We start from the raw sequence: 18,803 nt of genomic DNA on the forward strand, positions 1-18,803 counted from the left end.
GTGTGTACATGAGTGTGCATTTAAATTAACACTGAACAATGAGATTTATTCTAAAACACCACTTCATTTGCCGTCGATACACCTAAATGGGCAAACCGGGCTGTGTGGTGGCCCCGCACCCTGTCCCAGACCCCAGTGAAGCCTTGGTTACCACCCTTCCTATTGGTTGTAGAACCACTTCCTCTCCTCACAAGCACATACATCAGAAGTCCTGACCTCTTATTTCAAACCTTCAGTGGACAAGGTATAGAAAGAATTCCCCAAGTTCTGAAGCCTTAGTGAAAAGCCCCACTTTCTGCTTTTCTTCTAAAACCCTGGGCTGCTCTTACCTTGACTTGCTCATTTGAGGTTACAGCACAGAAGACAATCTCTGTGAATCCCTGGGATGGGAACATGCGGAAGCAGATACCACCAATGACACGACCGTCTTTAATTAAAGCCAACGTTTTGTGTTTCCTGAAAGGATAAGATGATGTAAAGGCTTTACCCATCTCAGTTACATAAATAGACTTTGGGGGGTATTCCTAAATTGAATAACCAAGAAAATGGGGAAAGAGTTATATCCTCAGTTTCTAAGGAAACCTTCATGTGGCACTCTCTCTCTAGCCTCTCTCTTACGTGGACTTTTGAGAGCAAGCTTGTCTGCACAAGGCTTCATCTGAATACCCATCCATACAAAATGCAAGCCACCTGAGAATGTCTCAGGTTTACAAAGAAAGAGTAGCGCATGTGTGGATATGCTCTGGGCATGATACGCCCAATGCCAAGGGATCCACAGTGGGGACTGGCAGAAGGCAAGAAGGCATGGCCCAATGGGGCAGAGGTTTCTGAAGAGTTTTACCTTACTCAGACACTTTATGTGAAGAATGCAAAACCCACATGCGCCATTTGCCAAACCCTGCATCCAGAGATTTCATCTGACCTGCTCCCTGAACCATTACTCTGAAAGGCAATACGTATGTATCACAGTCCACAGAGGCTTGGGTTCTAGATGTTAAAATACATTCAATTAGAGACATTCAGTTTTTTAAATAAGCAATGGATTTTCAAAATTAATCTAATAACCCAATAATTGTCTTAAGGTTTGCATATCCATGGAACAGTGGTAACCTAGCTAAAATACCAAAACCAAGAATGTTTTGACAATGACAAAAAAGTGGGAAATCCTCTTCATATTTCATTTTCTCATCACTATAGTGAATGAAGTACAGGGCAGTGACCAGCAATGCAAGCCACAAGGCTTCATTATTATTATTAATTAACAAGAAAACTTATAGACTATGGAAAAATTCATCTTAGTTCTTTTAGACATGGAAAATAGCTTGATTCAGCTCTGCCTTCAAAGCATGACTTGAGGCTGGAGGAGTTGTGGGTCACTATGGTTCACTTTCACTCTCTAAGTAGTTCTTCCATTTAAAAAGGAAGTAAGAAGAGGGTAAAAAACAAAGCACCACTTACGGGTCAAAGACCAGGCGTGTGATGTACTCTTTCGGCATTCGGGGCAGCTGATGGGAGAACACGTTCTGCAGACCCACCAGCCACATCAGTATCCTCTTGTTGGGTTTCTGGTTCAGAGAATTGCCAACCACGTGAAACTCAATCACACCCCTCCGCTCTTCCAGCCTTGCCGCCTCGTCCCTGGCCGAATGTGCTGAGAGAAAATTGGTCTGGGATGCAGGAGAGAGGAAAGAATTACACACAGCTATTCTCAGAAGACAGTTTTTACATCAGATAGTGCGGATGGGACATAACAGATTCTCTTCTTTGTTCTAATAAGGTATGCATCTGAGGATTTTCAAGATCCTATGCACACACACCTATGTACACCTAAATGCATGTGCACACACGCACAAGTTCTGAGGACAATATGGAAAAGATAGGTAAAGGATTTTGAGAGGTCAGTGTGTTATTATACATGTACATGGATGATATTTGGTCTTGATTAGGGATAAGTAAACTTTTCCTGAAAAGGGCTGGATAGTAAATATTTTAGACACTGTGAGCCATAATGTTTCCATTGCAACCACTCAGCTGCCTCTGTAGTGAGAAAGCAGTCACAATCTGTAAACGAATGTGGGTGGCAGTATTCCAATGAAACATTGTTTTAAAAAAAAAAACACAGGGTGGATTTGGCCTGTGGGCTAAGCTTGCCAAACCCTGTTTACAGCAGAATGCCATCTGACTAAGCTTTCAAGTCCCTTGGAACAGAAGATTCCAAATTCTCATTACAGGCCCAATAGTGACATTCACATCTGTACTGCTAGGAATTTTTTTTGGAGGTCAGTTTTCTTTCCAGAGATCAGTTTCAAGCGAATGACAAATATGACTGCTGACTTGACTTTGCCCTAATCTTCCTTTTCTAAAACCATAGTTAAAATCACTTAACAAAGAATGTTTTTTCTCCTAGTTCTTCCTACTGAGTTCGTGAGGCTGGCTACCTCCCTTTAGAAAATTACATGGTTTTAGAAAAAAAAAATCGCCCTTCTGGGAAGTAATAGGACAAGATGTCCAGTCACATTAAATACCGTTAGTTTCCCTAACGGGAATATCTGCCAACCCATACTCAATCACAGCGGGCAGCACAACTTTGTGTCAGCAACTGATGCTCCCCCATTCAGTTTAAGTCACCAGTAGAGTACCGGTAAACACTCAACAAACTCCAGAGAAGAAGAGTCCTAACGTGTAGCCTTTACTGATTTCCATGGTCTAACAGCCATTTCCAGGTTAAATATTTCCACCTTAGTCATTTTCAAACCACAGTCGTATTTAACAGTTGACAAAATTCATGCAAATTAACAATTGGCTTGTAAATGGTAGTATAAGCCCCTCCAGCATAATATTAAAGTCACCCAACAGAGTTTGAAATGAGTAATGGCATTCTTATTTTATAAGTGGAAAAACTGAGCTCAGCTAATCTGTGAAGTTACTTAATTCCTGAAAGACACGTTTACAAAAAGGACTTCATCCTTGAGTTCTTCCAGACTGAATATGTAGAAGGAAATGGAAAGGACAATTTTAAGATGAGATTTCTTTCCCTTCACATCATTCCAGTTCTCTGAAGTATTCTCAATACTATAAAATGATTACCTAAGAAAACATGGCAAATTAAAAAGTATTCCTTTAATCCAACAGAGTAGCACAAAAAAGATTTGTTAAAAGATGTGTTACAAAATAACCTACTAGCCACTTGGCAGAAGAGGAAACGTTTCTTCATCTCCTAGCAGCTATCAGAAATGTCTTCAACCATCCTCCCCCAAATGCAGTGTAGTAACCTGATAGCAGTTCTCTTACTAAAAATGTTCTACTTATATCTAAACTGAGGAAACAATCAGACAAACTCAAATAAAGGATGTTATGCAAAAGTAATGACTAGGACTTTTCAACAATGTCAGTGCCCTGAAAGATCCAAAAAGTTTTGGGAACTGTTGTAGACAAAGGGAGACTAAAGGGATAAAGAGATAAGAACCAAAATGCAGTGCTGATCCCTGACGATCCCTCAACAACAACAAATGTTATACAGGATATAATTTGGACATATGGGGAATGTAGATATGGGTTGTTTATTAGGCAGGCTTGGCAGGATTTTCTTTAAAGCAACAGATGATAAATATTTTAGGCTTTGTGGGCCATGCCTTTTCAATTACTCAATTCTGCTGTTGAAGCACGAGAGGTCATAGATAACATGCTTCAACAAAACTTTATTTACAAAAACATGCAGGAGACCAGATGTGGCCTGCCTCTTATATTAATATATTAGATAATCATAATATTATAACCAGGATAAATTTTCTGAAAAGTGGTTATATAAGAGAACAGCCTTATTCTTAGGAGCTACATATGGAAATAGTTAGGGGTGAGGTGTTATGATATCTGTATTTAACTACGAAATAGTTTCAAATAGTTCACAGGCAAGAGAGGGGTGGGGGTGGGGGGACAGGTGGAGAGACAGTGAATGTGGCGCAATATTAATGATCAGTGATTCTACTGAAGAATCATAGAATTTTTATAACTTTTAAGAGCCTTTGAAATTTTCAAAATAAAAAGTTGGGCAGGATGCCGCCTACTGTCTTACATTGTTAGTAATACCCTGTGATGTGGTATTCAACAAGGGAATCACCTCTTGACCAGGTGCTCCTGCCCTCCCTCCCCATCCTTACCACTCCATTAAATGCAAACCAGGGTAGCAGCACATGTTAACATCTCAGTGTTACCATCCCCATTTCCAACAGCTGGAGGGGCCAAGGGTGCAGAAGGGGTCTACCAGCTGTCTGCTCAGGTTTACCCTGCTGACCTCTGGTCCCAGCATAGCTGTGGGGTCCGTGATGGTAGACATGACCTCATTGATTAATTCCATTGGAATATCTCCCATAACTCGGGGTCTCTTGGCCTCCTCCAGAGCATGAGAATCATTCATTTTCCTCTTTTCTCCTGTAATGACCCAAATAAAAGGGCAAACAACTGGAAATTTTAAACACAATATAGATAATACACACCGATCCAACTAACATTCTAATAATATTAATGTTCATGATTGAAAAATGGTTCAACTCTCCATTTATCAGGGATGGGGTGGTAGTGGAAGATGGGAAAGAGAAGAAAGGAGGTCACCAGGACCGCAAACCACAGAATATTTTCTATTTTTTTATGATGTTATAATTTGATATGTTAATTATTAAAGCATGCGTTTCTTCACCAGCAAACGCATAGCACGATTCTAGTTGTCATTAGTTGTTAATGTCTAACATTTCTTTTTTTGTCAGAGAATATGTTCTATGTGATACCAAAATGTCAGTTTTTGAAACTTGCTTTATAGATTAAAATGAGTGCAGTTTTTGTAATTATAGTATCTACTTGGAAGATAATTACAATTATTCAGGTAATTGATTTATATACGTCCATTAGCTCAAGCTTATTGGTCATGTTTTCAGGTCTTCTACATCTTTACAGATGCTTTCGTCTGCTTGATTTACGAATTACTAAGATGTGTTTGAGACCTCCAATTGTACTGGTTGATTTGGTGATTTCTTCTCATAGTTCTGTTATTTTTGCTTTATACATTTTGAGGCCAAATTATTTGAATTGTTTCATTTTCATGAAATTAATTTTTTCATTATGAAATGACCCTCTTTGACCCCAATGTTTTTTTGCCTTAAAATGATGCCTTACAATATGAGCCACTGGCCTAAGTAGATGCAATCTCAATCTGCCACTTGCTGGGAAAGGCCAAGCAAAGACAGAAAGGATCTTCTCCCACATTCTTCTCTCACTCACCACTAAGAGCTTACCTGGGTTTGTCTCAAGCCCAGAAGAGGCTTTGCATGCAGGACTGGTGCTCCCTCCACTCGGCTGCTCAAAGGAAGATGAGTTTGAATTGTATGAAATCGTCCCAGCCACAGGAGGTGGATTGATAACTGCCCCAAGAAAAGGAAAAGAGGCTATTAGATGACTCCCTTGGGCAAGAAGAAACCAAGTGCATGGGAGACCATTCCACTCCTGCCCAACATCACAATGAAGTCGTCTTCAAAATAAAAGGCAGAGAGCTAATGCAAGCATTGAGATCATAAGTAGCAGATTATAACCCATTGAATAAGAAAAGAACGTCCAAGTTCATATTGACAAAACAACAAATGAATGAAAACATAAGGAAAAGGAAGTGGGGGTAAGGAAAAGTTCTTCCTTAGAGAAGAATGCCAACAAATAAATAAGGAAGGAAGGATGGAAGTTTAAAAAAAAATCACCATTTTACAGCCATCATATACTAATTGATTCAGAGAAGAATCAACAGCGCAGGCTAACCAATGTGAGTATTGATGAGGAATAGGATATTGACATTGTCTCAAAGCATCTCTCCACAAAAGTACTTTTTAATTACAGGAAAAGGAAAAGGAGATAATATTACAGTGGACAAACCTGATGGACACCACCTTAACCAAGTGGCTAAATGTAACACCAACAGTAATGGGACAAACCAATATCAACGTGTTTCCTGGCATAATCTAAGAATTGCTATAAACTACATCACTGAGAAAAGTGGTTAAAACTGAGAGAGCCTGTAGACTAGATAATATTCTATCAATGTTAAATTTCCTGACTTTGATAACTACACTGTTGCTATAAAGAGAAAATCCTTGTTTTAGAGAGATCACTGAAATAAAGGGGCATGATGCTTGTGACTGCCTTTCAAATAGTTCAGAAAAATGTATACATTTATGCAGTATGTGTATTTATGCACACAGAGATGCAGAGAGATGATCACAAAGCAAGTAAGACAAAATGTTAATAAGTGGTGAATCTGGTTAAAGGGTATATGGTATACAGAACAACTCTTCTTGTAACTTTTCTGTAAGTTTGAGAGTGTTTCCAAAAAAATTTATTGAAAGCCATTGTAGAATATAGGATGTCACTCTGCTAGTTTTGCTGATGAGGTGAGAAGTGACAAGGGGTACAGAACATTCTCGGGGACACGGGTCACAATGTACAGGACATAGTGTGGTAGTATGGACAAATGCCCAGAGACACTGTTCATCTAAGTTTTAATGCAGCCACAGTTCAGTCCAGAGGACATTCCTGGCAGCAAAAATGTGATGGAATAAGTAAGCCAAGCAATAGAGAGACAACAACACACAGTGCTTCTAACTGAATAGGAACTGGTAAGTAAAGAATTAGAATGCACTTAAGCACTGGGCTACAGGTTTTCCTTGTTCAAAGTATACCAGTGTGATTCTGAACAAAGAACCTCTGGTGATTCAGAAGATCTCTGAGTATCTTGCAAAGCAGCAGAGCCATCATTATGAATGTCATTTATCACAGTTGCATAGATGTGCAGACATGCCAATTAAGTAGATGATTATACTCTTCTCCCCAGAGAGAAACTGCAATTACAGGAGAGCAAGAGGGGAGAACCCACTCCTGTTGGCTCCAGGTAATACTAAAGGCTACAATCCAGCATAATTGGGTGATAATCTTAACCAAAGAAATAGACACAAAATTCCCATAGGTTCAGAGAAGCTCTGTCTTCTATATCCTGTTCTATGACCAAAAATAATACGGCCAGAAGCTAGACAAATTGGGAGGCATTTCGAAGAGCCATGGTTCAAGGGCAGTTTTCACACACAGAGATTTCCTCTCCAGAGATTCTCTAGAGGGAGAACCTGCTGAATAGCTCTGGTGTCAGGCTGCTTGAAGGAGGAAACTGTGCTCTTCACTCATTCCTTCCAGAAGCATTCATGGCACACTTGCACAGCATGCCAAGGCAGTACAAGGTAGTGGCTGGATCTCTGGCTCTTTGCACAGTGTAACAGTTAGGAATTCAGGCAGACTTGGGCATGAAACCCCAAAACTCTATCACTCATGAGCTCTGATCTCTGGCAATTTATTCCTCCTCTGTGAGCTGCAATTTCCTGATCCATATAAAAGAAATTATAATGCCAACAGTTCAGGGCTTGTGCTAAGATATGAAACATACTTCAGCAACAAGCACTTCATAAAAGTACCAATTATTACTATTATTGTCATTATTGTGGCAAGTTGAGGCCTCTGGCCATCAAGAAATTACATTCACAGGAGAGAGAATATATACTGAAAAAAAACTGACAGGAGGTAAGTATTATATCACACAGTAATTCTTGAACGCTGCTGCACATTAGAAGCACCTCGGGAGCTTTTTAAAATCCCTATGCCCAGGCCACATCCTAGACCAATTATATAACATTTTCTTGAGATGGGATTCAGAAAGTATATTTCAAATCTCCTCAGGTGATTCCATTGTGAGGCCAAGTTTGAGAATCAAGGGCATGATATATTCAAGGCTCTGAGAGAGTTTGGAAGAAACAAGATCCATTCCTAGATGGAGAGCACGAGAAAAATTAGGAAAGACTTTGTTGGACGGACACCACTTGAAAGTTATGTAAGATAAAGACAAAATAAATTGCACCGATACAGAGAGAGGAAGATGGAGGATGTGTCCAGTAACTGCAGGGAATATGTCCGGTAAACAATGACTGATCAGTTCCAAAGGGAATGTGTAATAAGTACAGAAAGGCCCCAAAGCACTACACATTTTGCACCAAAGAAATGTGAAATTATATTCCATAAATAAGGCTTAAAAAAAAAAGCACTCAAAGATGTTTTGACATGTTTCTGGCTACAAGAGTTAAAATGAAAAGGGTTTAATCCAAATAAAAATATCTCAATTCCTCATATACTCTGTTTTGTAGAGATTTAATTGTATTTACATCTAAAATTGGTCTTCAGATGAAAAAAATGCTTTTTTGAAAAAACAACTTCCTCAGAAGCATTACACTAAGTGAAAAAAGCAAGTCTCAAAAGCTACACACTGTAGGATTCCACTCCTGTGACATGCTGGAAAAGGCAACACAATAGGAACAAAACACAGATCAGTGATTGCCAGGCTTTGGCAGTTGGGTACTAAGGGTACAGGGCAATTGTCTGGGATGATTCAACTCTTCTATAATTTGACTGTGGTGATGGTTATACAACTGCATGCATAGGTCAAAACTCACAAAAGGGCACACTAAAAAGATTTTTACTCCACATAAATTATACCTTAATTAGAAAAAAAGTAATAGAATTACCTTTGTGGAGCTGATACTCACAAGTCCCCATATTACACACTGAGCTAGAGCACAGCTAAAAAATGTTGACATCAAAATTCTGATGACTGTCCTTGTTCTCAGGAAATGTACATGGAAGTGTCGTGTTGAAGATGTGTGATACATTCAATTTACTCTCAGATGTTTAGAAATAGATGATAGAGAGGAAGACAGGTGATAGAGATGACAGACAGAAATAACAATATACCAAATGTGGCAAAATGCAGAGATTCTGGGGGGGGGTAGGTTGGAATTCTGTGTATTGTTTCTGTATTATTTTCACAACTTTGCTGTAAGCTTGAAATTATTTCAAAATTCGAAGTTGAAATAAAATTCAGGTTCTGTCTCTCTCACAATTTACATCATATAAATCAATGCTTTGGCATTTCTTGCCAAACCTCCATCCAGCCTTTCTAGTGTTAAAAGGCAGGGATTCAAATCCTCTCTCTGGGGGTCACTACGATTCCAGTGGCATCTGTCCTCCTTCCTCACAAAATGTTAGTTGATGACACTGGCCAACTCTAGGCAACAGCAAGGATGTCTCGGCCCCGTAAGGAAGCATTTCATATCCCCAGATTCAGAATTGCCCTCTTCTACTCATCATCCTAACATAATTCATGATGGCAACTCGAGGTGCAAAACAGGCATCATAGGTTGAAACCAGATAGAGAATTGATTCCAGGACATACCTGGCCATTGACTGAGATAAGTTTTTTGTGAAGAGTGCTAGGATATGACTACAGAGCTGGATGCCTGTATTTTATATCTCTCATTAGCATTGTACGTATTATGCAAACCCTACAGTCTTGGGTGGTTTTTGTTGTTGTTTTGTTTTAACTGTTTGGTTGACACCTGCACATTCATTAATAAATACAAAATTGGGATGGGCCACGGTGGCTCAGCAGGTAGAGTTCTCGCCTGTCATGCTGGAGACTCGGGTTTGATTCCCAGTGCCTGCCCATGCAACATAAATAAATAAATAAAGACACAATTGCAAGATTTTGGTTTGCACCTGCTTTCTCCTCATTAATAGGGATGAGGATACAAGATCTGTCAGTGTCTGCTTTTTTTGCTGGCTCTTCTTCAATTTCCTGATGAAAATCACAAATAAATGCAGAGTGAGCTGCAACTGAGACTTCAGCTTTGGTCTTCCCGGTTGTGCTCAGATTTACGCTAATGGAAATTACCTGTTTGGATACCCAACTGGCTGGTTCTCGAAGAGGCCGAGAGAAAATCCTGATCCCAGATGGGAGAGTTTTGACTATAAACTTCTTCTTCTAACATGGATAGAAACCTAGACACAAGAGAAAAAACAATATCAAGACCAAAAACTAATTTATTACCAAAGCTACAAAAGCCCTAACCATCTATGGCAATCGACAGTCTCTCCCCTTCAACTTACCAAATTTACTGGTGAATAAACAACAGTTTCACATGTTGTGGGAAAATGTTTGTTTTATATATGTAGAATTCAAAACTGTAGGTAAAATAAAATAACCCAACACACGGAGAAAAAAATATATAAATGGCTAAAAGCCCTAAAGGTAGTTCAGAGTGGTCTTTTCCTTCTTTGTTTCTCTCAACCAAATTTTTGTCAACCTTTGCACTTATCACTTTCAGAATGGATATAGAGACTAAATCTTGTAAACAGATGCGTGGGAGAAAACGCAAAAGTTAAATCCAGGTGGAAGAAAGGGCAACATATCAAGAATAAAAAGGTAAGGATGCAATCTGAAAATGCATCTGCGAATCACGGAGATCTTACTGGGTGCTGGAGAGCTGGCCCCAGCTCTCATCTTGAGAGAATGCCCAAGATTCAAATAGCACCTCAGACTTCGATATATGTGATTCTGCTGCCAAATCTGCCGGTATAAATCCCCAACAGCCTCAAATGTTGTCATATTCAATGAAAAGGGACTTAAACGGAGAAGTGGGTGGTAGTTTTACCCTGCTATTAGTAAAAGAGAAGAAAAGAAAGTGGCTTTGATTTTTTAGCTCAGCAGCATAAGCATGCCAGAACTATGGGTTGAAGAAACAAAACACTATAATTAGCAAATATCTGCAAGAAGCAAAATGAATTTGCTTTGGGGGAAAAAAAGTTACTATGCAAGATAATAAAAATTTCTCTTTTAGCTCATTAAAGGAGGTTGGGGGAAAGGGGCTTCTCTTTGTCCTTTGGCTTAGAGATGGAATGATAACCACCATCTGAAAACACAAAATGATGCTTATGTGGCAAGGTAATAGAGAAATAAGTAAAACAATTGTTTTAATTTTGAAGGAAAGGAGTTGAGACCAGTTAACGGACACCTACTGACATATATGAGTCAGCCCAGAATTCACAACCCAGTTGGAGGCAATATCTAAGCTAGCTTCAGTCCTTCTGAGTCTTTTTCCACAGATGATGCCAAAAGGTTCATGTCATGCTTCAGACTCATGTCCTAGTTACTTTAAGAAAATTCTAAAAGTCAGGACTCTAGGATAGATGTGCAAATACCAGGTGTTCAGCTAAAGCTCCGCAGAATTGCCCATGATGTCCTCCATCTAAGGCTCAAACTTTACATTAAACTGTAAGGAAATTCACAGTCAATTTCTACCAGAAAACCATTATTGTTGTTACTGTATTGGAACGAACTCCTTTTTTAAAATGAAAACTAACATTCCTGAGACACAAGTTTGCTAATCTAGTAATAGTATTTTTTTTTAATTAATTAATTTTTTTTACATGGGCAGGCACCAGGAATCAAACCTGGGTCTCCAGCATGGCAGGCAAGAATTCTGCCACTGAGCCACCGTGGCCTGCCCCAGTAATAGTATTTTTATAATAAAAAATCTAGTTTCTCAATTACAGTGGGTTCCATCCATGTATAAGCAAAGACCTCTTTTCTTAAATTCTGTTCTTTGTCTCAACAGTTTTCAAGGGGGTGGGAAGGAAGGCTGGACCAAACTGAAGAGAGCCTTTTCAAAGTATAGCTTCTATTTCTTCCTCACTAAGCCCTGCTATAGGCAGAATGAAAACCACAAAATGAACTGTCTCATTCATGTCTGGCTGTCACTGCTCCAGGCCGATACACCACCTGCACCTCGTCCCACCCCCCACCTCACCCTTGCCAGCATCAACCGCTTAGATTAAATTTTTAGTTCTTAGCATTGAAAATGCTTTTCCAAGGTCAATGTTGCAGCACTGCAACTTCCTATTTCTTTGAACATTTCCTTCATTTAAAAAATATTTAAATGATTATTTTTGTGTCTGAGCTCTGGAAAGTACAAGAAGAAGGGGGCACAACGAACAGATATTGCAGGCTGCTGAGTTAAAAGGTACAAAGATTATTCCGAAGGAGGTATGTATTCCTGTCCGGGCCTGGACAGATGTTAGGGTCTAGTTTCCAAGGAGTCACAGGCAGGCCTGCTGTAGCTGGGGCAGGGGTCGTTCACCAGTGCTTAGAAAGAACAACTGAGATGGAAACAAAGCAGATTAAGTTCTCTGCCACTGCTTCTGAATGCATGGAGACTGTTTTTACACATTCTCCCCCAGTCCCCTCTAACCTCCTGGCAGCTGAATACACAAAACAAAGTATTGCCTCCCTTCTATTAGCTACAGAGATAATGAGGCAGGTGGCCCATGGCAGAGCATGCTGGTGGCTAAGGGAGCAATGAATACAGTCAACGCCAAGTCAAGGTCATAGACAGACTTCTATGTAGAATTCAAAATTGTAGGTAAAATAAAATAATATGCAGACATATGCAAGGAGGTGAGAAGGAGGAGGGTCCCTTGTAAAAGGGTATTTATCCAACTTTGAGAGCAAACCAAGACCAGCCAAACCACTCCCTTACTTTGGGAAATGGGTGAGGATTAGCGTTCGTTTCTCCAGAGGCAGCTTGTCTTTTTCTTGTCTTGCTTGTTCCAGAAGCTGTCGCCTCATAACAGTGAAGACTGAGCGAAGCAACGTTCTCCCGAACACCTGGGTGGTTTCATACCGAGGTAGACTGTCACAGAACTGTGGCACATTGCAATAGCACAGCCACCTGTGGTGAGAGGAGACAAGCACCATCAATACCTTTCAACACCCCAGGGTCATCTGAAATATCCAGTGACTGATTACGCACATACCACTAATCACTGCGGAAGAAACTAGGTCAGAAATGACAAGCGACAGTATTACTACCTCCTGGTGATACTTGAGACTTAGATTAGCCTGCCCTTGCACAACTGTTTGGGTCCAATTTTATTAAAATCATTCCCTCCTGCAGTATTACATGATGAGTCCTGAAATCAGACAGCCCTGGGGTCAAATTCCTGTTTTTACCTTAACTGGCTGCATAACTTTGAAAATTTAATTATGTTCTTAAGACTCCATTTCCCAACCTGTTAAATGGGGACAACAATAATAGCTGCTTCATTGGGTTGCTATGAGCGTTAAATGAGGGGCTATGAATAAAGTGAGAGGCTATGAATAAAGTGCTTAGCTGTAATTAGAAGTCCTGGCACACAATACACACTCAGAAAATGGTAGTTGAAATAAAAGAAGGACTTAAACGGGAAGCTGAGGAAGTCGTTCTCACAAAAGAATTATATTCCTTCTAGCCAACCTGAGTAAAACTTCTCAGAGTTTCTTTAAAATGCCTACCTAGCACTCACATATCCCTGAAGCTTTGGTGGGAAGATAAAGATCTTTAAAACTGTTCAAAACTCAGTCTTAACAACGGAAGTTATAAGCTTCCACCATCTGTCACTTAAGTACATTTTCAGTGACTCAGACTCAAAATCATGAAAGTGCTTTACCACTGCACAAGGGTGGAGGGGTATCCAGGTCCACAGACATGCCACAGGCTTTCTTGAGATTGCACTACAGTTCTAGGCTATCACTGGCTATTTAGGACATCCAATTAAGAAAGCTCTGCCAGCCGGCAGAAGCCTTCTCCCAGAGAAGCAAGGTTTAAACTTCCTAGGTCCAAGTATCGTGACTTTAACAGTGGTTGCCACAGTGGATGGCACCAAACCAGGAAAGGGTCAAAAAGCTTCATTTCACAGATCCTTATACCTTACTAGCAGATTCAAATCATCAAGTCAGAACTTGACTTGCCCCATGTCCTTTTTCCTGTTCTCTTTCAAAGTTGGAGGAAACTCTCTCGTGTTCCCAAGCTGCTACAGAAAGCTCCCGATGAACTCTGAAACCCTTAATGAAGTGAAATAATATTAATTTACTTGTGCCTATTTATTTATTTTTTTCCTCTTATTCTATATCATCTCATATTTTACCTTGTATATGTCCTGTCGTTGGCAATGGCAGTATGTCATTTTGTGGGAAGAAAACTTTCATTAGTGTTACCTCATCTGCCTAAATCCCAAATTAACCTTGAAACCCCACTATTATTTCTATCTCTCAACTTTTTTCCCAAAATAAATTACACCAAAATGTCATTTTATGATTACAGTATTGAAAGAGGTATCTTACATGTTGAGATGGATCTTTTGAGTCTGAAATAGTGATCTTGGTAACATAAAAGCTAGGAAGTACATTTATTTTGTAATGCATAAGGTACTTCATATAGAAATTCATCACCCTCAAAGCCAGTCTTTGCTAGATATTAGTCTGTGGGCACTTAAAGAAGTTAAAAGAATATTTGAGGCTGGGGAAAGACTAGCCAACAAATAATTATGAGACTAAAAATGTAAGGGTAATACCCAGAAGTTCAACCTCATCAGATAGGCTATCGCAAGACAATTTGCAAGATTTAATATTTAAAATATAACAATCTGCAATAGAAGACCTAAAGATTTAGACTAGTGCTGTCCAATAAACCTTTCTGTGATGATGGACATTCTCTAAATGTGGGCTGTCAAATACCACTTGCAACAACTGAGCACTTGAAATGTTGTTAGTGCAAATGAGGAGCTTAAATTTTTAATTGTAACTAATTTAAATTTTAAATGGAAACAGTATAAAATATTTTTCCAGTAAGCACAAGTTTACTGTTTGAATTCCATTTCACATTAACCATTTAAAATTTAGCGTCAGAATGAAGATGCACTGTATGTTTAAAATACAGAGTAGATTTTGGAGACTTAGCACAAAACGGAAGTTAAAAAATACCTTGTTAATTTTTCACACTGATTACATGTTGAAATGATAATATTTCTGATACACTAGGTTAAAGAAAAGCTATTATTAAAATTAACTTCCATTTCTATTTATTTTTTTAATGTAGCTATCAGAAGATGCAAAATTACATTTGTGGCTCACATTATACTTTTATTGTACAGCAGTGATTTAGTCTCAACATTTCCAAGACTGAGACTATGCTTAAGACTGATGTTATTTCTGTTACAGAGATGATAGGTTATAAATATTATTATAAAATAATAAAATATTATCAAAAAGTATTTAAGAGGTTGTTCCATCTTCCCCTGGGAGAGGAAGATAATGTAAATTGTTAGAATCTAGTAAAATTTTTCAAATAATAGGTTTCCATTCATTTCCTCTGAAAAGTCATTTTATAGACCTCTGTGTATGCTTTTCAATTTAGTTTTGTTTTTACTCCCAGAATAAAACTTATCTTATAAATCTACAAAGGTCATGGTAGATAAAAATAGGAATATGTCAATACTTTTCCATATTGTTCTAATTAAAATTGTGTGTAACTAGATAGAAAGAAGGAAATGGGAATGGGGGCACATTATCCACACACACATCCCTCTGAAAAAAAGATTCTACCTAAATGACTGGGTCCATGTCTCCTAGGAGGAAACGAAATGATAGCTCATTCATTTCTGTATGCCAAATGGAAAGGGTTTGTGTGCCATATACTGCTTGTCCAAATAACTCAAGTTGTTTCACATCATCGTGAAGATTCACAACCTCCTTGCTTTCTCGTAAATGTGGAGAGAATCGGAGAATTCTCTTGAAGAATATATATATATATATTCTCTTGAAGATTATGTCATCCTATTTACTGGCTGGACTGAAAATCCTGAAGTTCTCAGGAAGTAACTCACTTCTCCCAATTCACCTGAACTAAAGGTTAGTTGCTAGAAGAGTTAAGACCACCAGCTAGATCTCCTGTCTCTGTCCTTTCCATGCTTCCTGAAAAAAATGCTCAGTCCTCACAGGGACTGGGTGTACGTCATAGCAATGGTTACATAAAACTGTTTCCCAAGATCAAGTTAATTATATCTAACTTGTCCTGTACTCTTATGAAACATCTCCCCAGTGTGGGGGTGACCTTTAACTTTCAGAAGTTCTACACAACTCAGAATCTAGGGCTAATTATTTCCCACTTTCCTCTAGCAGATTCTGTTGGTCAGATGTATTTTAAGAAGTCGTATTCCCCTGGTACCTTATTTTCAGGTTATTTCTTCATGGAATTTTATTAGTGCACCATCCTGAAATTCAGGGAACTTCAAAATATTTGCCCAGATTCTTCTCTAAAACCATATTGATTTCTGGGGATATTTACATAATGCATATTTCATATACACATATTAAGTATTAAGTATATGGTAATATTAATAAATAAGAATATATTTTCACGTTATTCAGAACAGAGGATAAGCAAGACAAGCAGTTCTGTTCATTCTGCTTTTAACTTTTTATTGGTTAAATCTTCACAGGTTAGCTCTGTAATGAACATCATCATTTTTTTGCATCCAATCTTTGCCACAGGGAATCCTATTTAACTCCATTTCAGGATAATACCACACTCCAGAAGTTGCAAGCCCTTTGTTCTAATTGCTACACCTGCTGCAAATTATATGCTGAGCCAGCCATTACAGGTCCTGAGGTTCACTTACACATCAAGATAAAGCCTAGTGGTGCCTGCAGCCTGTAATACTATCCATTTTTGAAAAGATTACTATCAGTGAGACACCATATTGTCGTGGTACGTGGTTTTCTTATTCCCCAGATACACTCATAGGAGTGAGGTTTTACTCTGAAACTATTATTGATTCTCATCATTTTCACAGATTGTTTCTCTCTACTTCCCTTTTTCATCAACATGGTGTGGTGATGGGGGTGGGGGGGTGCGTCTACCTCCATTTCCTTATTTATTATTAAGGAAATACATTCCACCTAGAAATCAGCAGGTTTCAGCACGCGTCAGGACATATTCATTTCAGTTTCTCCCAGCAGGTTTCTCATCACCATTGTCTGTCTCCACCCCTCTGCCTTCAGCTGTTGGCTCAGGACGCTGGGCCATAAAGGACTCTTCTGCTCTCTTTCTATTCCCCATTGTCTTAGTTTCTAAAGTGATATTAAAATAATTACACACTCAATCCAATGTACATTTTAATGCTCTAGCTTAACAATCCCATGTTGGCAGTGACTCCGTTTTATGAACAACATGTGTGGGAGGAAGACGAGCCTAGCATCTTCCAAGCACCTGCTCTGTGTGCCAGTCACTACGCATAATCCACTTCACTGAATACAACACTCATGAGACTTGGGCAGAGAAGGAAAAAGAAGGTCACAGAGGTGAAGTGGTTTGCCTAAAAATAGAGTTTGAGAAAGATGGAGGTAGGATTCAAACCCAGAGCTCATTTCAAAACCTTTCCTCTTTTTCACCTCTCCTTACAAATATCTAAGTGCCTCCCATTTCTTGGTAATTCCCCAAAGCTGCAGAGTATTATCCATTCTGTTATCTAAAATACAGCAAAGTCTCCCATGCTGCTTCACATTTGGTTCTCCTTTTACTTGATGAAACAATTATTTTTTCTATTATAAAAGCAAGCACACATTCAGGGTTTGGCTTTGACAAATATTCAGCTTTATCAATCTTTCACAGATGGGGTTTAAAATATATATATATTTAAAGTATTTATTATGTCAACTCTTATTGTAAACAAGAGTGACAGTAATATAGGAATCACTGCTTATATAAAACCTTGAAATGAAAGCTGTAAAAATGAAGATTTATTTTTAGAAATGTTCAGTTTTGAAGAAATCTGTAGTTCCTGTAACTGTTCACTTTTAGAGGATAACACTTACAATTCAAATTGTATGTATCGTAAAAAGAGGGAGGAAAAGGAAAGAGAATATTACTCATAAAATTAGGTCAGTGACCAGAGAGGAAAGCTTATTTTTAACTGTATCTGCTCTTGCACATGTCATCGAGTTGTTAAAGAAAATTACCTAGGTACAAGAAAAACCACTATAGATTATCAAAAGACATTGCTTACTTTAAATCAGGGGAGAAAAATACTGAAACTTGATAATACCCCCCAAAGCAAGCTTGTGTACCTATAAAATATAAAAGGGGAAAAGTTATAAAAGATGAATAAAATGGATAATCCAAGTGACCCCCTTACTTATAATATATAAAAATAGATGTAGGTCATTATAGTTTGTACGACCCATGTTTATGATATTTAAAGCCAAATTCTATTATTATGAAATTCATAAGCAGTGAAACTAAATTCTCATTTTAGAAAAATATGTATGTTCAATCTAAAACTGTCTGTAGAATCTGAATGTCAAAAGGGAAATGGTTCGTTAAATTATGGTGCATCAACTGGTTATAAAGGAACCAGTAAAATAACTATAAAAACCATGTAGCTGTAGGGAAAATGTTTGATATGATATTAAATCGGGGGACAAAAAGGATACACAATTCTATATTTTCTCTGATTATAACTCACATAAATTATCTATTTAAGTGGGCAAAGACTGGAAGATAATATGTACAATGATCTCAGTTCCATCATGATGCTGGGAATAGGGTGATCTTTCCTGGAAAAACACAAAAATCTCTAACTCCATTGTAATAATGATCATCATATTTTTCAGCAATGTCTCTAAATATTAAATTCAGAGTTACAGTATAGTTAACTGGCTCAGTGCCATCCAATAAAAACTATACTATATAGTTTGTCCAACAGAGGCTATATAAGGAATTTTAAATTTTCTAGTAGCCACATTTTAAAAAGTAAAACAAGTGAAATCAATTTAAATCTATTTCCCTTAATCCAATGTATGCAAAATATTGTGATTCCAATGTGCAGTCAATACAAAAAACTCTTAATGAAATATTTACATTTTTTTTTTTGTACTAAGTCTTAGAAATCTCAGTTCAAACTAGCCATGCTTTCATTAGTCACATGCAGCAAGTGATTATGATACTGGTTAGCACAGGTCCACCACAGTTTAGCACTGGTTAGCACCATAGGGCTAGACATTTTGGACCCCTCCCCCCACA

General features: G+C 38.3%; 1 protein-coding gene across 2 annotated transcripts in view; it reads right to left on the reverse strand.

Annotated features, from left to right (window-relative positions):
* KAT2B (lysine acetyltransferase 2B) overlaps positions 1–18,803 on the reverse strand; it is an 85,301-nt gene that overhangs the window by 22,272 nt on the left and 44,226 nt on the right. For both annotated transcript variants that reach the window (XM_077130031.1, XM_077130032.1), the window contains exons 6-11: positions 12,444–12,635; positions 9,800–9,906; positions 5,286–5,411; positions 4,292–4,428; positions 1,459–1,667; positions 330–456 (exon numbers count right to left, since the gene is read on the reverse strand). In XM_077130031.1, coding sequence (XP_076986146.1) covers positions 330–456; positions 1,459–1,667; positions 4,292–4,428; positions 5,286–5,411; positions 9,800–9,906; positions 12,444–12,635 — 898 coding nt within the window. The remainder of the gene's footprint in view (positions 1–329; positions 457–1,458; positions 1,668–4,291; positions 4,429–5,285; positions 5,412–9,799; positions 9,907–12,443; positions 12,636–18,803) is intronic.

The sequence above is a fragment of the Tamandua tetradactyla genome, chromosome 15, assembly GCF_023851605.1.
Source record: "Tamandua tetradactyla isolate mTamTet1 chromosome 15, mTamTet1.pri, whole genome shotgun sequence".
Classification (NCBI taxonomy): Eukaryota; Metazoa; Chordata; class Mammalia; order Pilosa; family Myrmecophagidae; genus Tamandua; species Tamandua tetradactyla.